A 20,841-nucleotide genomic window follows, 5' to 3' on the forward strand; every position below is an offset into this window, starting at 1 on the left:
ACACCTCAACAATATTAAAAAACTTCAAATATAACTGTTTAATCTATTCTAGGGTCTAAATTGATAGGACTTAGATTATAATTCTTAGTTATAAGAATATGTTTTATAATAGCCTATTTTAATAAAATATCACTTAGCGGTCGCCTTCTTGCTCTGTTAAAATTCAAAACTGCTTCGACTTCCTCGCTGTTCACTACTACCACCATTAAGTTTTGTAGCATTTATCCTGGCTCATCGAATCATTCCAGTAAACATTAGTAGAGAAGGAACGTGTCAAACAATTAATCTTTATTAATCACATTGAAAAACGATTTGATAAAACACAATAGAAACGACAAAGGAACAACATACAACCGAAACAGACAAAATGATAAAACATACAATGGAAACGACATATAAAACAGCAATACTACTGAAATGACCCATCCAGGTGAGGACCAGGGGGGCGAACTGGAGCCTCTCTGCCCCCACATCCCAGCACTCTGACTGGGCATCACTCTCACTGGACCTGCAGAGTTGGAGGGACAGGGTGGGGTAATGGCAGAATTTATTTCTATATATATATCACACACACCAATCTACAACAAAAATCCATCTGTAATCATATAAGATCTGTGATTACCTCAATCACTAATAAGGATTTTCCCTTTGGGGGTGATTAATAAAATATCTTACTGAAGAAAGATGACAAAGACTGGATGGATTTAACAGTTTAGTAACTAGGTCCACATCTTAAATGACACCCCATTCCCTATATAGTGGCCTTCTTCTGACCAGGCCCTGGTCAATAACAGAGCACCAAATAGGGAATAGGGGGCCATTTGGAACTGAGCCAGGACATGTTTGGGCCTGACCTGCAGCTGTAGGGCAGTTGGAGGGCAGAGTAGAGCTCTGGGGTGCTGGGCGTGTGAACTTTGACCTTGCCATGAACCTGCAGAGACCCCGATGACTCTAACCAGGGTATGATCCCAGACTCGGCAGAGGAGGGCGTGGCCGGCCGGCAGCCGGACAAGATCATGTGATCAGAATCTGAGAGATCTGCGAGTGCACACAGGAATCCCCTGAAGTGACTAAAATACGATGCTATAGTAAAACCAATTAGTAAAGCAATTAACTATAGTTGAAAGCAAACTAGTAACGCTTTTGCAAATATCTAGCAGTATGTAGTGTTCATTGTTGATTATAAACTGGGTAGTTGGAGCCTAAATACTGATTGGCTGAAAGCCATGGTATATCAGACATGTACCATGGGTATGACAAAAACAAAAGTAAAATTAACATTGGTGACCAGTTTATAATAGCAATAAGGCACCTCAGGGGTTTGTGGTATATGGCCAATATTTTAAATTAAACTAGGCAAATCAGATAAGAACAAATTCTTATTTTACAATGGACGGCCTACCGCGGCCAAACCCGGACAACGCTGGGACAATTGTGCGCCATCCTATGGGACTCCCAATCACGGCCGGTTGTGATACAGCCCGGAATCAAACCAGGGTGTCTGTAGTGACGCATCAGCCCTGAGATGCAGTGCCTTAGACCGCTGCGCCACTCGGGAATCCCCAATATACACTACATGACAAAAGTATGTGGACACCCCTTCAAATTAGTAGCTTCGGCTTTTTCCGCCACGTTCGTTGCTGACAGCTGTATAAAATCGAGCACACAGCCATGCAATCTCCATAGACAAACATTGGCAGTAGAATGGCCCAACTGACTTTCAACATGGCACAGTGATTGGATGCCAACTTTCCAACAAGTCAGTCCATCAAATTTCTGCCCTGCCAGAGCTGCTCCTGTCAACTAAGTGCCGTTATTGTGAAGTGGAAACATCTAGGAGCAACAACGGCTCAGCCGCAAAGTGGTAGGCCACGCAAGCTCACAGAACGGGACCACCGAGTGCTGAGGCACGTAGCGAGTAAAAATAGTCTGTCCTCGGTTGCAACAGTCACTAATAAGTACCAAACTGCCTCTAGAAGCAACATCAACACAATAACTGTTCGTCGGGAGCTTCATGAAGTGGGTTTCCATGGCCAAGCAGCCGCACACAAGCTTAGGATCACCATACACAGTGGTGTAAAGCTCACTGCCATTAGACTCTGGAGCAGTGGAAACGCGTTCTCTGGAGTGATGAATCACGCTTCACCATCTGGCAGTCCGACGGACGAATCTGGGTTTGGAGGATGCCAGGAGAACGCTACCAGCCCCAATGTATAGGGCCAACTGTAAAGTTTGGTGGTGGAGGAATAATGTTCTGGGGCTGTTTTTCATGGTTCGGACTAGGCGCCTTAGTTCCAGTGAGGGAAATCTTAATGCTACAGCATACAATTACATTCTAGACGATTCTGCGCTTCCAACTTTGTGGCAACAGTTCGCGGAAGGCTCTTTCCTGTTTCAGCATGACAATGCCCTTGTGCACAAAGTAAGGTCCATACAGAAATGGTTTGCCGAGATCGGTGTGGAAGAACTTGATTGGCCTGCTCAGAGCCCTGACCTCAACCCCATCGAACACCTTAGGGAAAATTTAGAACGCCGACTATGAGCCAGGCCTAATTGTCCAACAGAGCCCGACCTCACTAATGCGCATGGGTGAATGGAAGTAAGTCCCTGCAGCAATGTTCCAACATCTAGTGGAAAGCCTTCCCAGAAGAGTGGAGGGGGACCAACTCCATTTTAATGCCCATGATTTTGGAATGAGATGTTTGACCAACAGGTGTTCACATACTTCTGGTCATGTCATGTATATACAGTAGATGTATAGAACAAGATTTATGCTGACTCACTGAGGACGGTGCTCTCTCTCCTGTTGTGACGCTGCAACGTCCTCCCCAACGGAGAGTCAAACAGATACTGCTGCTTCACCACACAGGCCCTCTGCTGCTCAAACTCACGTCTCTACACACACACACACACACACACACACACACACACACACAGCAGTCCTTTTTCTAATGTATTGCAAGCATTTCGCTACACTTGCAATAACATCTGCTAACCATGTATGTGACCAATACACATTTGAATTGATTTGAGACACTAAGTACGTAATAAAATAATCACAGTCAAACACTTCACTAAGAAGGGTTGGGTTAAATGCTGAAGACACATTTCAGGTGACTGCATTCAGTTGTACAACTGACTTGGTTTCCCTCTTTCCCTTTCCACCCATCCCTCTAATCTTTCTTTCAATCCAAGGAGACAGTTTTCACTCCCTCCCCCTTCCTGTCTCTCCACTCCCTCCCCCTTCCTGTCTCTCCACTCCCTCCCCCTTCCTGTCTCTCCACTCCCTCCCCCTTCCTGTCTCTCCACTCCCTCCCCCTTCCTGTCTCTCCACTCCCTCCCCCTTCCTGTCTCTCCCGTCCCTCACCTCGTGGCCCAATCGGATGGCGGCGTCGGTGAAGGCCCGTCTCTCCCTATGGAAGCTCCGCTTCTGGTGTTCTAGCTCCGCCCAGCTGTCCTGAAGCCGCTCCCACTCTTCCAGGAAGTAGCAGTCTGTCAGAGCGGCCGGGACCGGAGTGATCACACTGTCCTGGGGAGGGGAGATTACATGGGGAAATGGGGAGGGAAGGTAGGTAGAGATGGAGGAGAGGAGAAAGAGGGGCGTGGGGAGAGAGAGGGCATGGGAGAAGGGGGATGACACGGGAGAAGGGGGATGACACGGGAGAAGGGGGATGACACGGAGAAGGGGGATGACACGGGAGAAGGGGGATGACACGGGAGAAGGGGGATGACACGGAGAAGGGGGATGACACGGAGAAGGGGGATGACACGGGAGAAGGGGGATGACGGGAGAAGGGGGAGAAGGGGGATGACACGGGAGAAGGGGGATGACGCGGGAGAAGGGGATGACGCGGGAGAAGGGGATGACGCGGGAGAAGGGGGATGACGCGGGAGAAGGGGGGATGACGCGGGAGAAGGGGGATGACGCGGAGAAGGGGATGACACGGGAGAAGGGGGATGACACGGGAGAAGGGGGATGACACGGGAGAAGGGGGATGACACGGGAGAAGGGGGATGACACAGGAGAAGGGGGATGACATGGGAGAAGGGGGATGACACGGAGAACCGGAGAGAAAGATAACTATGTAACTTTGTCCAACATTTCAAAGCCCCTCCTCCCACCCCAAGACCCCGCCCCTTCCTCCCACCCCAAGACCACGCCCCTTCCTCCCACCCCAAGACTCTCGCCTTAGCTGCCAAGTTAATGCCTAGACTAGCTCAGCGGATTAACATTCCTGTGTTCCACAGGTTTGAACCCAGCTGGTCACATACGTGTGTTTCTATGAACGCCAGTGTGTGTCGGTTTCTTTAGTAACTAGCCGTAACATTGTAGCCCGTGTCGGTTTCTATAGTAATCAGCCGCAACATTGTAGCGTGTATCGGTTTCTATAGTAACTAGCCATAACATTGTAGCCCGTGTCGGTTTCTTTAGTAACTAGCTGTAACATTGTAGCGTGTCGGTTTCTATAGTAATTAGCCGCAACATTTTAGCGCGTGTCGGTTTCTATAGTAATTAGCCGTAACATTTTAGCGTGTGTCGGTTTCTTTAGTAACTAGCTGTAACATTGTAGCGCGTGTCGGTTTCTATAGTAACTAGCCGCAACATTTTAGCGAGTGTCGGTTTCTTTAGTAACTAGCCGCAACATTTTAGCGCGTGTCGGTTTCTTTAGTAATTAGCCGTAACATTTTAGCACGTGTCGGTTTCTTTAATAACTAGCTGTAATATTGTAGCGTGTGTCGGTTTCTATAGTAATTAGCCGTAACATTGTAGCGCGTGTCGGTTTCTTTAGTAAGGAGCCATAACATTGTAGGGTGTGTCGGTTTCTTTAGTAACGAGCCGTAACATTATAGCGTGTCGGTTTCTTTAGTAACTAGCGATAACATTGTAGCGCGTGTCGGTTTCTTTAGTAACGAGCCGTAACATTATAGCGTGTCGGTTTCTTTAGTAACTAGCGATAACATTGTAGCGCGTGTCGGTTTCTTTAGTAACGAGCCGTAACATTGTAGCGAGTCTGTTTCTTCAGTAACGAGCCGTAACATTGTAGCGTGTGTCTGTTTCTTCAGTAACGAGCCGTAACATTGTAGCGGGTGTCTGTTTCTTCAGTAACGAGCCGTAACATTGTAGCGGGTGTCTGTTTCTTCAGTAACGAGCCGATAACATTATAGCGTGGTGTCTGTTTCTTCAGTAACGAGCCATAACATTGTAGCGGGTATAGTCCACCTGTAGTAGATGCTGCTGCAGTTTGACCAACTGTTGACTCTGATCCAACTCTGTCTCTAGCTGGGCCAAGAGCTTATCCTGGTCAGTCGCCACAGCCACGTGACCTATACACACAAAAACCACGGAATATTTCTTTAGTCATAAACAAATTCATGTTTATCTCCTACAAGTCGCTGTGTGCGTCCGAAATGGCCCTATGTTTATAAGTGGTGCACTACGTAGGGAACACGGTGCCGCTTCATCCCCTCTCACCCTGACTCAGGAGGTCCCCTAGTCTCCTCTGCACACGCTTCCATCCCTGGAACACACCCCCTGTCACATGTTCGCCCAGGGACTCCTCTGACTGGACCAGCATCTTGGCGCTGTCTGGGTCCTCTTCCTGGTCACCCACAGTGTCCAATAGGGTCTGTGGGAAAAGTGACAAAGTAGTAGCTTTCGGCCAATCAGCTCAATCCTCTCACCATACCCAGGGTTGGGTTCAGTTGCCAAATATTGCAGATAGAAATGCCATGAATAGAGCTGACACGATTCCATGCATCGAGAGGCATGTTAGTTCTACATAACATGTTTATAGCTGAATGTTCCAAAATGTTCTCCCCTGCTGACCGTGCCCAAGTTTCAGTTCCCATCAGTAGCCCCGCCCTCCACCCCAAGACCATTTTTCTAATTCACACACTTATCAAGAGAATATCCCTGGTCATCCCTACTGCCTTTGATCTGGAGGACTCACTAAACACACATGCTTCGTTTGTAAAGGATGTCTGAATGTTGAACTGTGACCGTGGCTATCCGTAAATAAAACAAAAACAAATTATTTATACTTTGAGTTTTGACACTTGAGTAAAAGTATTTGGTTTTAAATGTACTTAAGTAGTATTTTACCGGGTGACTTGCTTTTACTTGAGTCATTTTCTTAAAAAAGGTATCTGTACTTTACTTAAGTATGAAAATTGGGTAAATTTTTCCACCACTGAGTGTTTCCCCCTTCCTCCACCCCAAGACCCCGCCCCTTCTTCCACCCCAAGACCCCGCCCCTTCCTCCACCCCAAGACCCCGCCCCTTCCTCCACCCCAAGACTCCGCCCCTTCCTCCACCCCAAGACCCCGCCCCTTCCTCCACCCCAAGACCCCGCCCCGCCCTGCCCCACTTGGTCCTGGGAACCAGGATGTGTTAGTACTAAGGCACCCCTTTGGTGGAGACCTCTCCCCAGGACCAGGAAACACACCGGGAGGGGTTCCCCTAGGTACAGGTCTAGGACCAGCATCCCCTCCCCCAATCATAACCTTAAATCATTAGTGGAGGAAATGCAAAACAGTGTCTAGGGCCACCGTCACCCTGCTCTGAGCTATAGGAGCCGTCTAACCCGTTCCATGTCTGCTCTGAGCGCGTGCAGTAGCGTGGTGAGTTTGTGTCGGAGCTTCATGGCCTCCCTTAACTCCGCCTCTCGCCGCTCCAGCATCACACGTAGTGCTGCCTCCTCCTTCCTGTGTGTGTGGGGGGGGTAAATCAGGTGCATTGGTGCTGGGCTGGAACAGAAGCCTGCGTCTCAATTTCCTGGATCAGAATAAGTGATCTCCGGGGTTCCAACCGGAGTCCACAGCCCCAGTAGTCAACACTAGTGCACTATAAAGGGAATAGGGTGCCATTTTGGACTCTCTCTACCTTCCGTTGGTCCTGGCTAGTCTGTCCCTCTTCACCTGACCTCTGGGCACCGGGTTCAACAGCTCCATGGCTACAGAGAGAGGGAGAGAGACAAGGATGCAGTTAAGCCCCGCCCTCTTCAACATATCCATCAACAAATTGGAGAGGGCACTAGAACAGTCTGCAGCACCCGGCCCCACCCTACTAGAATCCAAAGTCAAACGTCAACTGTTTGCTGATGACCTGGTGCTTCTGTCACCAAACAAGGAGGGGCTACAGCAGCACCTAGATCTTCTGCACAGATTCTGCCAGACCTGGGCCCTGCCAGACCTGGGCCCTGACAGTAAATCTCAGTAAGACAAAAATAACGGTGTTCCAAAAAAAGTCCAGTTGCCAGGACCACAAATATAAATTCCATCTAGACCCCGTTGTCCTGGAGCACACAGACAACTATACATACCTTGGCCTAAACATCAGCGCCACAGGTAACTTCCACAAAGCTGTGAACGAGCTGAGAGACAAGGCAAGAAGGGCATTCTATGCCATCAAAATAAACTCAATTCGACATACCAATTAGGATCTGGCTAAAAATACTGGATTCAGTTATAAAATTCATTGCCTTTATGCTTGTGAGGTCTGGGGTCCGCTCGCCAACCAAGAATTCACAAAATGGGACAAACGCAAAATTGAGATTCTGCATGCAGAATTCTGCAAAAATACCCTCCGTGTACAACGTCAAACACCAAATAAATGTATGCAGAGCAGAATTAGGTTGATACCCGCTAATTATCAAAATTCAGAAAAGAGACGTTTATTTTCCCTTTTGAAATGTCTAACTTGTGAGTGTAATGTTTACTGTTCATTATTGTATTGTTTATCTATTTCACATGTGAACATGTTTTCCATGCCAATGAAGCCCCTTCAATTGAAATTGAATTGAGAGAGAGCTAATCATGTTTAGTCTGAAGTTACTTTAAAAACCTCTTAACCTCTACAGGATTGGTGGGTCCCCCGCAGGACAGTTGAGCTAACGTAGGCGAATGCGATTAGCATGAGGTTGTAAGTAACAAGAACATTTCCCAGGACATATCTGATATTGGCTGAAAGCTTAAATTCTTGTTAATCTAACTGCACTGTCCACTTTACAGTTGCTATGACAGTGAAAGAATACCATGGTATTGTGAGAAGAGTGCACAGTTTTGAACTGGAAAAGTTGTTAAACAAATTAGGCACATTTGGGCAGTCTTGATACAACATTTTGAACAGAAATTCAATGATTCATTGGATCAGTCAAACTTTACATACACTGCTGCCATCTAGTGGCCATAATCTAAATTGCACCTGGGCTGGAATAATACATTATGGCTTTTCTCTTGCATTTCAAAGATAGTTTTTTTAACTAACATTTTTCTCCATTGTATTACCTTTTACCAGATCTAATGTGTTATATTCTCCTACATTCATTTCACATGTCCACAAAGTGTTTCCTCTCAGCTGGTATCAGGAATATGCATATCCTTGCTTCAGGACCTGAGCTACAGACAGTTACATTTGGGTCATTTGAGGCAAAAATTGAGAAAAAAAAGGGGAAGATTCTTAAAGCCAATAAGAAAAAGTTAAATATATTACTGTAATTTATTTCTAAGGACTGAATGCTAAGGTTACCTTGGTTGCTAGCAACTTCAATTAGCACTGAGGTGTGACGTGAGGTGTCAAAGCTCATGAGCCCAATAACAAGCAGGAGAGTTTCACAGCCTCCCCCACCCAAATGCAGAGGCCCTTGAAGCCCTCTCCCTCTGTGCAGAGGTCATTACAATAGATAGGTAGGAGAGTTTCACAGCCTCCCCACCCAAAATGCCCTCTCCCTCTGTGCAGAGGTCATTACAATAGATAGGTAGGAGAGTTTCACAGCCTCCCCCACCCAAATGCAGAGGCCCTTGAAGCCCTCTCCCTCTGTGCAGAGGTCATTACAATAGATAGGCAGGAGAGTTTCACAGCCTCCCCCACCCAAATGCAGAGGCCCTTGAAGCCCTCTCCCTGTGTGCAGAGGTCATTACAATAGATAGGTAGACAGAGAGTGGTAGAATGATGTGTGGGTTTAGGATTAGGAGACATTTAGAGAGAAAGATGGAGTGGGATGGAATATGAGAGGGCACATTAAAGTGTGAGAGAGATGGTTAGACAGAGATCCTTACAGGCGCCTCTCTCTCTGTGTCTCTCTGCAAGTTGGGTTAGTCTCTCCTTCAGTCTGGCGCTGTGCTGCTCTCTACGCCTCAACTCTGACCCCTGCTGATTACACCGACACTGCAGGCTGGAACCCTTCAGAGTGTGTGTGTGAAATAGATAAAGAGGGAAATGGTTATTCATCAACATGGTTGATATTTTCCATCAAACTCATGATACATGAGACACACCTTCTCTCTCTCGCGTCTCAGTGCATCCTGTAGTCTGGCAACGTGCTGATTTCTCTCAACCAGTTGCTCCTGTGAACAAAAACACTTTCTTTTTTAATCAACCCATATTTTACCAGGTAAGTTAACGGAGATCACATTCTCATTTACAGCAATGACCTGGGGAATGGAGGGGGGTATGAATGAGCCCTTTCTAAACTGGGGATGATTAGGGGGCCATGATGGTATGAGGGCCAGATTGGGAATTTAGCCAGGACATCAGGGTTAACACCTCTACTCTTACGATGAGTCCCATGGGATCTTCTTGCCTTGTCTCTCAGATCATTCACAGCTTTGTGGAAGTTACCTGTGGCGCTGATGTTTAGGCCGAGGTACATACATCCCATCCAAAAGACAGCACAGGGCAATATCCCCTATCACTGCCCTGGGGCATTGGGATATTTTTTTAGACCAGAGGAAAGAGTGGGGCCTATTAGTCCTCCAACACCACTTCAGCAGCATCTGGTCTCCCATCCAGGGACCAGATGCTTGAGAAGCCAGGGATGCAGGGTGCTATGCTGCTGGCATGAGTTGTTAACACAGTAAAACACACTATTCTGTCACTCGCATTCTCACCTGACTGACTCTCAAACCCACAATGTTCATTTGTTAAGTACACACACCACACGCACAAGCTTACCCCAAGGGAGGGCCCCGTCTCTCTGTGCTCGTCCCTGCCAGACCACCAGGAGGCATGGAGAGACAGGTTACTGAGAGGGGGGCTAGGCTCCCCATGGAGGAGGTATGTGTCGTGGAGGTCTGGAGACAGTGAGAGAGGAGAGGGAGGGGGTTGGTGGGGTAGAGAGGGGTTGGATGGTATGAGTAGAGAGGGGGTTGGATGGTGGTATGAGTAGAGAGGGGTTGGATGGTGGTATGAGTAGAGAGGGGTTGGATGGTGGTGGTGGGGTTGGAGTATGAGGGGTTGGATGGTGGTATGAGTAGAGAGAGGGGGATGGGGTTGGATGGTGGTATGAGTAGAGAGAGGGTTGGATGGTGGTATGAGTAGAGAGGGTTGGATGGTGGTATGAGAGGGGTTGGATGGGATGAGTGGGGGTTGATGGTGGTAGAGAGGGGTTGGATGGTGGTTGGATGGTGGTAGAGAGGGGTTGGATGGGGTTGGAGGGGTTGGATGGTGGTATGAGTAGAGAGGGGGTTGGATGGTGGTATGAGTAGAGAGAGGGGTTGGATGGTGGTATGAGTAGAGAGGGTTGGATGGGGTTGGATGGTGGTATGAGAGAGAGGGGGTTGGATGGTGGTATGAGTAGAGAGGGGGTTGGATGGTGGTTGGATGGTGGTATGAGTAGAGAGGGGTTGGATGGTGGTATGAGTAGAGATGGTGGTATGAGTAGAGAGGGGGGGGTTGGATGGTGGTTAGGAGGGGGTTGGATGGTGGTATGAGTAGAGAGGGGTTGGATGGTGGTATGAGTAGAGAGGGGGTTGGATGGTGGTATGAGTAGAGAGAGGGGTTGGATGGTGGTGTTGGGGGTTGGATGGTGGTATGAGTAGAGAGGGAGGGGGTTGGATGGTGGTATGAGTAGAGAGAGGGGGTTGGATGGTGGTATGAGTAGAGAGAGGGGGTTGGATGGTGGTATGAGTAGAGAGGGGGAGGGGGTTGGATGGTGGTATGAGTAGGGGGTTGGAGTATGAGTAGAGAGGGGGTTGGATGGTGGTATGGTAGAGAGGGGAGGGGGTTGGATGGTGGTATGAGTGAGTAGGGTTGGATGGAGAGAGAGGGGTTGGATGGTGGTATGAGTAGAGAGGGGGTTGGATGGTGGTATGAGTAGAGAGGGGTTGGATGGTGGTATGAGTAGAGGGAGGGGTTGGATGGTGGTATGAGTAGAGAGGGGGATGGTGGGGAGGGGGTTGGATGGTGGTATGAGTAGAGAGGGGGATGGGGTTGGATGGGGGAGTAGAGGGGATGGGGTTGGATGGTAGAGAGGGGGGGTTGGATGGTGGTATGAGTAGAGAGTTGGGGGGTTGGATGGTGGTATGAGTAGAGAGGGGTTGGAGGGGGAGGGGGTTGGATGGTGGTATGAGTAGAGAGGGGGTTGGATGGTGGTTGGAGAGAGGGGTTGGATGGTGGTATGAGTAGAGAGGGGGTTGGATGGTGGTATGAGTAGAGAGGGTAGGAGGGGTTGGATGGTGGTATGAGTAGAGGGGTTGGATGGTGGTATGAGAGGGGTTGGATGGTGGTATGATAGAGAGGGGTTGGATGGTGGTAGAGAGAGGGGGTTGGATGGTGGTATGAGTAGGGTTGGATGGTGGTATGAGTAGAGGGGGGTTGGATGGTGGGAGTAGAGAGGGGTTGGATGGTGGTATGAGTAGAGAGAGGGGGTTGGATGGTGGTATGAGTGGGGTTGGATGGTGGTATGAGTAGAGAGGGGGAGGGGGTTGGATGGTGGTATGAGTAGAGAGGGAGGGGTTGGATGGTGGTATGAGTAGAGGGGAGGGGGTTGGATGGTGGTATGAGTAGAGAGAGGGGAGGGGTTGGATGGTGGTAGAGAGGGGGATGGGGTTGAGTAGTAGAGGGGGGGGGATGGTGGTATGAGGGGTTGGATGGTGGTATGAGAGAGGGGGAGGGGGTTGGATGGTGGTATGAGTAGAGGGGGATGGGGGTTGGATGGTGGTATGAGTAGAGGGGAGGGGTTGGATGGTGGTATGAGTGAGGGGGTTGGATGGTGGTATGAGTAGAGAGGGGTTGGATGGTGGTATGAGTAGAGAGGGGGGGTTGGATGGTGGTATGAGTAGAGGGGATGGGGTTGGGGGTTGGATGGTGGTATGAGTAGAGAGGGGGAGGGGTTGGATGGTGGTATGAGTAGAGAGAGGGGTTGGATGGTGGTATGAGTAGAGGGGAGGGGTTGGATGGTGGTATGAGTAGAGAGATGGTGGTATGAGAGGGGTTGGATGGTGGTATGAGTAGAGATGGGGTATGAGTAGAGAGGGAGGGAGGGTTGGATGGTGGTATGAGTAGAGAGAGGGGGTTGGATGGTGGTATGAGTGGTTGGATGAGTAGAGAGAGGGAGGGTTGGATGGTGGTATGAGTAGAGAGAGGGAGGGGTTGGATGGTGGTATGAGTAGAGAGGGGGGTTGGGGTTGGATGGTGGTGGTGGTATGAGTAGAGAGGGGGTTGGATGGTGGGTGAGTAGGGGAGGGGGTTGGATGGTGGTTGGATGGTGGTATGAGTAGAGAGGGGAGGGGTTGGATGGTGGTATGAGTAGAGAGGGGGTTGGATGGTGGTATGAGTAGAGAGGGGGAGGGGGTTGGATGGTGGTATGAGTAGAGAGGGGAGGGGTTGGATGGTGGTATGAGTAGAGGGTTGGATGGGGTTGGATGGTGGTGGTGAGTAGAGAGGGGGAGGGGTTGGATGGTGGTATGAGTAGAGAGGGGGGGTTGGATGGTGGTATGAGTAGAGAGGGGAGGGGTTGGATGGTGGTATGAGTGAGGGAGGGGTTGGATGGTGGTATGAGTAGAGAGGGAGGGGTTGGATGGTGGTATGAGTAGAGAGAGGGGTTGGATGGTGGGGTTGGAGGGGGTTGGATGGTGGTATGAGTAGAGATGGTGGGGGAGGGGTTGGATGGTGGTATGAGTAGAGAGAGGGAGGGGTTGGATGGTGGTATGAGTAGAGGGGAGGGGTTGGATGGTGGTATGAGTAGAGAGGGAGGGGTTGGATGGTGGTATGAGTAGAGAGGGGGAGGGGGTTGGATGGTGGTATGAGTAGAGAGGGGAGGGGTTGGATGGTGGTATGAGTAGAGAGGGGAGGGGGTTGGATGGTGGTATGAGTAGAGAGGGAGGGGTTGGATGGTGGTATGAGTAGAGGGGAGGGGGTTGGATGGTGGTATGAGTAGAGAGGGGGGGTTGGATGGTGGTATGAGTAGAGAGGGGAGGGGTTGGATGGTGGTATGAGTAGAGAGGGGGGGATGGTGGTATGGTAGAGAGTGGGGGGTTGGATGGTGGTATGAGTAGAGAGGAGGGGGTTGGATGGTGGTATGAGTAGAGGGGGAGGGGGTTGGATGGTGGTATGAGTAGAGAGGGAGGGTTGGATGGTGGTTGGAGGGGTTGGATGGTGGTATGAGTAGAGAGGGGGGGGGTGGTATGGTTGGGAGGGTTGGATGGTGGTATGAGTAGGGGGGTTGGATGGTGGTATGAGTAGAGAGGGGAGGGGGTTGGGGGTTGGATGGTGGTGGTGAGTAGAGAGGGAGGGGTTGGATGGTGGTATGAGTAGAGAGGGGGGGGGTTGGATGGTGGTATGAGTAGAGGGGAGGGGGTTGGATGGTGGTATGAGTAGGGGGTTGGGTGGTATGAGTAGAGAGGGGAGGGGGTTGGATGGTGGTATGAGGGGTTGGATGGTGGTATGAGTAGAGGGGGGGGGGTTGGATGGTGGTGTAGAGAGGGGAGGTGGATGGTGGAGTAGAGAGGGGGGGGGGTTGGATGGTGGTATGAGTAGAGAGGGGAGGGGGTTGGATGGTGGTATGAGTAGAGAGGGGGGGGGGTTGGATGGTGGTATGAGTAGAGAGTGGGAGGGGGTTGGATGGTGGTATGAGTAGAGAGAGATGGTGGTATGAGTAGAGAGGGGAGGGGTTGGATGGTGGTATGAGTAGAGAGGGGGGGGGTTGGATGGTGGTATGAGTAGAGAGAGGAGGGGTTGGATGGTGGTATGAGTAGAGGGGAGGGGTTGGATGGTGGTATGAGTTGGTTGATGGTGGTATAGAGTAGGGAGGGGTTGGATGGTGGGGGGATGAGTAGAGGGGGTTGGATGGTGGTATGAGTAGAGAGGGGGGGTTGGAGTAGAGAGGGGGGAGGGGTTGGATGGTGGTATGAGTAGAGAGGGGGGGGTTGGATGGTGGTATGAGTAGAGAGAGGGGGGGTTGGATGGTGGTATGAGTAGAGAGGGGAGGGGGTTGGATGGTGGTATGAGTAGAGAGGGGGAGGGGTTGGATGGTGGTATGAGTAGAGAGAGGGGGTTGGATGGTGGTATGAGTGGAGGGGTTGGATGGTGGTATGAGTAGAGAGGGGAGGGGGGGATGGTGGATGGTGGTTGGATGGTGGTATGAGTAGAGAGGGGAGGGGGTTGGATGGTGGTATGAGTAGAGAGGGGAGGGGTTGGAGGTGGTTGGATGGTGGTATGAGTAGTATGAGTAGAGAGGGGGGTTGGATGGTGGTATGAGTAGAGAGAGGGGGTTGGATGGTGGTATGAGTAGAGAGGGGGTTGGATGGTGGTATGAGTAGAGGGGGTTGGATGGTGGTATGAGTAGAGGGGTATGAGTAGAGAGGGGTTGGATGGTGGTATGAGTAGAGAGAGGGGGTTGGATGGTGGTATGAGTAGAGGGGTTGGATGGTGGGTTGGTAGGGGGTTGAGGTGGTATGAGTAGAGAGGGGGTTGGATGGTGGTGAGTAGAGGGGGAGGGGTTGGATGGTGGTATGAGTAGAGAGGGGAGGGGTTGGATGGTGGTATGAGTAGAGAGAGGGGGTTGGATGGTGGTATGAGTAGAGAGGGGGATGGTGGTATGAGTAGAGAGGGGGAGGGTTGGATGGTGGTATGAGTAGAGGGGGATGGGGTTGGATGGTGGTATGAGTAGAGAGAGAGGGGTTGGATGGTGGTATGAGTAGAGAGAGGGGGTTGGATGGTGGTATGAGTAGAGAGAGAGGGGGTTGGATGGTGGTATGAGTAGAGAGAGGGGGTGGTATGAGTAGAGAGGGGGGAGGGGGTTGGATGGTGGTATGAGTAGAGAGAGGGGGGGTTGGATGGTGGTATGAGTAGAGAGGAGCCAGGGGTTGGATGGTGGTATGAGTAGAGAGGGGGTTGAGTAGAGAGGGGGGTATAGAGGGGAGTGGAGTAGAGTAGGAGGGGTTGGATGGTGGTATGAGTAGAGAGAGGGGGGGTATGAGTAGAGAGGGGGGGGGTATAGGTATGAGTAGAGAGAGGGAGTAGAGGGGTAGGTATGAGTAGAGGGGGGGTATGGTAGAGAGTATGAGTAGAGAGAGGGGGGGTATGTAGAGAGAGAGGGGGTATGAGTAGAGAGAGGGATTATGAGTAGGTTATGAGTAGAGAGAGGGAGGGGTAGGTATGAGTAGAGAGAGGGAGGGGTAGGTATGAGTAGAGAGAGGGAGGGGTAGGTATGAGTAGAGAGAGGGAGGGGTAGGTATGAGTAGAGAGAGGGAGGGGCAGAGGTGGTAAGAGATAATTTTTTATTTAACTAGGCAAGTCAGTTAAGAACAAACAATTATTGACAATGACGGCTTACACCTGCCAAACCCAGACGACGCTGGGCCAGTTGAGCACCGCCCTGTGGGACTCCCAATCATATCCAGTGAGATGAGGGAAAGAGGTATATACAGTGGACTTGGACTGAAATAGGTTCCGGTACTCATTATGGGTGACAGTACTGTTTATATGTAGGTGCAGGAGCTCCACAATACTTCTGAGCTCATATTCTAGAAGAGGAACAGCAGGTGTGAGTTAGTATAAAGATTTACCTGAGCTCTCCTGTCGTCTCCTCTGGGACCCTGCTGCCCGTCCCTGCCCACATCTAGAAGCCATCTGTGTTAACGGTAACGAGCTTAACAGGTATTCAGGTGTGTGTTGTGTTGGCCGATCTACCTGAGCAGAGAGGTTTGCTACTTCACTTGGCAGCCATCTTTAATTACCAGCTGGCAAGTGCAACCAGGTGCTAGCATATCAGCTAATCAATAACCTCATTGATTGACATGCTCACGCCACTCTTTTTTCATACTGTTTGGTTGCGTTCCTCGGCTCAGACGTTGCTGACGCATAACAGATCTTACCATGCATGGATAGGTATTTTACGTACGCTATACAAAAGTATATGGACACAAATTAGTGGATTTGGCTATTTCAGCCACAATTGAGCACAATTGCCATGCAATCTCCATAACATAACATTGGCAGTAGAATGGCTTTTACCGAAGAGCTCAGTGACTTTCCACACAGGATGCCTCTTTTCCAACAAGTCAGTTCATCAAATTTCTGCTCTGCTAGAGCTGCATGTGCTGTTATTGTGAAGTGGAAACGTCTCGGAGCAACAACGACTCAGCCACGAAGTGGTAGGCCACACAAGCTCACAGAACGAGACCCCTGAGTGTTGAAGTGCGTGAAAATCGTCTGTCCTCGGCTGCAACGCTAACGAGTTCCAAGCTGTCCCTAGAAGCAACGTCAGCACAATAACTGTTCGACGGGAGCTTCATGAAATGGGTTCCAATGGCCGAGTACACGATGCCGAGCGTCGGCTGGAGAGGTGTAGCCGAGTACACGATGCCGAGCGTCGGCTGGAGAAGTGTAGCCGAGTACACGATGCCGAGCGTCGGCTGGAGAGGTGTAGCCGAGTACACGATGCCGAGCGTCGGCTGGAGAGGTGTAGCCGAGTACACGATGCCGAGCGTCGGCTGGAGAGGTGTAGCCGAGTACACGATGCCAAGCGTCGGCTGGAGAGGTGTAGCCGAGTACACGATGCCGAGCGTCGGCTGGAGAGGTTTAAAGCTCTCCGCCAATGGACTCTCTCAGGTCAAACCTGGGTTTGCCGGATGCCAGGAGAACGCTACCTGCCTGAATACAGAGTGACGACTGTAAAGTTTGGTGGAGGAATAATGGTCTGGGGCTGTTTTTCATGGTTTGAGCTATGCCCCGTAGTTGCAGTGAAGGGAATTCTTAACACTACAGAATACAATGCGTATCAGCTAACCACGTTATAGCAATCTGGTACCCGAGCACAGTCGATGACATAGCCCGCAACCATTGGTTGATGCATGCAACATCTGAGCAGGGGAACACGACCTATGTGTAAAAGGATTGGAGAAATGTAAGCCATTTTGATTACTGACAATCCATTTAAAATGGCTTGGAATAAAAAGATGTAGGCCTATAATAGTGTGTAATGTAAATGTTGATTATCTATATCAAGGATGTCAAAAACTCAAATCCTGGAGGGCAGTAAAGTACAAGGCAGGAGTGAAAAGCAGCAGACACTCGGCCCTCCAGGAATTGAGTTCGGCACCCTGCTTTATATTCTAGGGCAGACGTATTCAACTCTGACCCTACGAGGAGCCTGCTGGTTTTCTGTTCTACCTAATAATGATTTGTGCCCACATGGTGTCCCAGGGCTAACTCAGTCCCTGATTAGAGGGGAACCACCCACATGGTGTCCCAGGGCTAACTCAGTCCCTGATCAGAGGGGAACCACCCACATGGTGTCCCAGGGCTAACTCAGTCCCTGATTAGAGGGGAACCACCCACATGGTGTCCCAGGGCTAACTCAGTCCCTGATTAGAGGGGAACCACCCACATGGTGTCCAGGGCTAACTCAGTCCCTGATTAGAGGGGAACCACCCACATGGTGTCCCAGGGCTAACTCAGTCCCTGATTAGAGGGGAACCACCCACATGGTGTCCCAGGGCTAACTCAGTCCCTGATTAGAGGGGAACCACCCACATGGTGTCCCAGGGCTAACTCAGTCCCTGATTAGAGGGGAACCACCCACATGGTGTCCCAGGGCTAACTCAGTCCCTGATCAGAGGGGAACCACCCACATGGTGTCCCAGGGCTAACTCAGTCCCTGATCAGAGGGGAACCACCCACATGGTGTCCCAGGGCTAACTCAGTCCCTGATTAGAGGGGAACCACCCACATGGTGTCCCAGGGCTAACTCAGTCCCTGATCAGAGGGGAACCACCCACATGGTGCCCCAGGTCTAACTCAGTCCCTGATCAGAGGGGAACCACCCACATGGTGTCCCAGGTCTAACTCAGTCCTCTGGGGACAGATTAGTGTCACACTTCTCCTCCAGCTCGTTACTACATCCACCTCAATCAATCAACCAATCTGATCTTCAGGTTGGAATGCAATTATATAAACACAACATGACACAATTTCAAAGATGTTCCTGAGTTACAGGTCATAGAAGGAAATCAGTCATCTGAAATGAATTAATTAGGCCCTAATCTATGGATTTCACATGACTAGGCAATGGGTGAGGTATAGGCCCACACTTGGGAGCCAGGCCAAGCAAATCAGAATGAGTTTCACCCCACAAAATGGCTTTATTACAGACAGAAATACTCCTCAGCACCACCCCTCCTCCGCAGACGATCCCGCAGGTGAAGAAGCCAGATGTGGAGGTCCTGGGCTGGCGTAGTTACACGTGGTCTGTGGTAGTGAAGCCAGATGTGGAGGTCCTGGGCTGGTGTAGTTACACGTGGTCTGTGGTAGTGAAGCCAGATGTGGAGGTCCTGGGCTGGCGTAGTTACACGTGGTCTGTGGTAGTGAAGCCAGATGTGGAGGTCCTGGGCTGGTGTAGTTACACGTGGTCTGTGGTAGTGAAGCCAGATGTGGAGGTCCTGGGCTGGTGTAGTTACACGTGGTCTGTGGTAGTGAAGCCAGATGTGGAGGTCCTGGGCTGGTGTAGTTACACGTGGTCTGTGGTAGTGAAGCCAGATGTGGAGGTCCTGGGCTGGTGTAGTTACACGTGGTCTGTGGTAGTGAAGCCAGATGTGGAGGTCCTGGGCTGGTGTAGTTACACGTGGTCTGTGGTAGTGAAGCCAGATGTGGAGGTCCTGGGCTGGTGTAGTTACACGTGGTCTGTGGTAGTGAAGCCAGATGTGGAGGTCCTGGGCTGGTGTAGTTACACGTGGTCTGTGGTTGTGAGGCCGGTTAGACGTACTGCCAAATTCTATAAAATGATGTTGGATGTGGATTACGGTAGAGAAATTAACATTACATTATCTGGCAACAGCTTTGGTGGACATTCCTGCAATCAGCATGCCAATTGCGCCCTCCATCAACTTGAGACATCTGTGGCATTGTGTTGTGTGAAAAAAAGCAGCATATTTTTGAGCGGCCTTTTAAATTGTCCCCAGCACAAGGTGCACCTGTGTAACAATCATGCTGTTTAATCAGCTTCTCGATATTCCTTAACTGTCAGGTAGATTAGCAAATGAGAAATGCTCACTAACAGGGATGTAAACAAATTTGTGCACAAAATTTGAAATAATGTTTGTGTGTATGGAAAATGGCTGGGATCTTTTATTTCAGCTGATGAAACATGGGACCAACACTCTACATGATGTGTCTGCAAGGAGACTGTCAGTGTCCCAAACGGCACCCTATATAGCATACATCTGTAGACCAGAGCCCCAAGGGACCTTAATCAAAGGAGTCCACTGGGGAATATGAGGCCATTTGGGATTTCCTAGGAGGTTGCATGACGTCTCTCACAGTTCCCGATAAACACTTGTTAAACAGCGAAACCATTACACCCTAAACAACAGGGGCCATATTCAGTAAGGTGCCAGGACTCCCCTGGTTAGTCTACAGACCCCACCCTACAGAACCCCTGGCTAGTCTACAGACCCCACCCTACAGAACAGAACCCCTGGCTAGTCTACAGACCCCACCCTACAGAACCCCTGGCTAGTCTACAGACCCCACCCTACAGAACCGAACCCCTGGCTAGTCTACAGACCCCACCCTACAGAACAGAACCCCTGGCTAGTCTACAGACCCCACCCTACAGAACCCCTGGCTAGTCTACAGACCCCACCCTACAGAACCCCTGGTTAGTCTACAGACCCCACCCTACAGAACAGAACCCTGGCTAGTCTACAGACCCCACCCTACAGAACCGAACCCCTGGCTAGTCTACAGACCCCACCCTACAGAACAGAACCCCTGGCTAGTCTACAGACCCCACCCTACAGAACCCCTGGCTAGTCTACAGACCCCACCCTACAGAACAGAACCCCTGGCTAGTCTACAGACCCCACCCTACAGAACCCCTGGCTAGTCTACAGACCCCACCCTACAGAACCCCTGGCTAGTCTACAGACCCCACCCTACAGAACAGAACCCCTGGCTAGTTTACAGACCCCACCCTACAGAACCCCTGGCTAGTCTACAGACCCCACCCTACAGAACAGAACCCCTGGCTAGTCTACAGACCCCACCCTACAGAACCGAACCCCTGGCTAGTCTACAGACCCCACCCTACAGAACCCCTGGCTGGTCTACAGACCCCACCCTACAGAACAGAACCCCTGGCTGGTCTACAGACCCCACCCTACAGAACCCCTGGCTAGTCTACAGACCCCACCCTACAGAACCCCTGGCTAGTCTACAGACCCCACCCTACAGAACCCCTGGCTAGTCTACAGAACCGAACCCCTGGCTAGTCTACAGACCCCACCCTACAGAACAGAACCCCTGGCTAGTCTACAGACCCCACCCTAAAGAACCCCTGGCTAGTCTACAGAACCCACCCTACAGAACAGAACCACTGGCTAGTCTACAGACCCCACCCTAAAGAACAGAACCCCTGGCTAGTCTACAGCGGCTACAGACCCCACCCTACAGAACCGAATCCCTGGCTAGTCTACAGCGGGCTACAGACCCCGCCCTACAGAGACAATCTTCTGTCCCGATTGGCTAAAACCTGGATCACCCTCTCTCCCTCGTAGCTGCCGGTTTGGTCAGACACTCAGACTGTTTGCTTTGATTGGTTGGTTGAATAAGGTAACCTTGGG

At 50.5% G+C, this 20,841-nt stretch overlaps 1 protein-coding gene across 1 annotated transcript; it reads right to left on the reverse strand.

Annotated features, from left to right (window-relative positions):
- Window positions 1-267: 267 nt before the first annotated feature.
- si:ch211-286b5.4 (afadin- and alpha-actinin-binding protein) lies at window positions 268-17,708 on the reverse strand. Its single transcript, XM_065001061.1, is given in 13 exon segments — window positions 268-450; window positions 453-508; window positions 855-1,038; window positions 2,784-2,895; window positions 3,368-3,529; window positions 5,222-5,325; window positions 5,474-5,627; window positions 6,585-6,705; window positions 6,884-6,953; window positions 9,058-9,181; window positions 9,277-9,345; window positions 9,953-10,071; window positions 15,787-17,708. Coding segments are annotated over 13 exon segments (1,380 nt in total). The 5' UTR covers window positions 15,851-17,708; the 3' UTR covers window positions 268-409.
- Window positions 17,709-20,841: the final 3,133 nt, after the last annotated feature.

Source organism: Oncorhynchus nerka, linkage group LG15, assembly GCF_034236695.1.
Source record: "Oncorhynchus nerka isolate Pitt River linkage group LG15, Oner_Uvic_2.0, whole genome shotgun sequence".
In the NCBI taxonomy this organism is placed as follows: Eukaryota; Metazoa; Chordata; class Actinopteri; order Salmoniformes; family Salmonidae; genus Oncorhynchus; species Oncorhynchus nerka.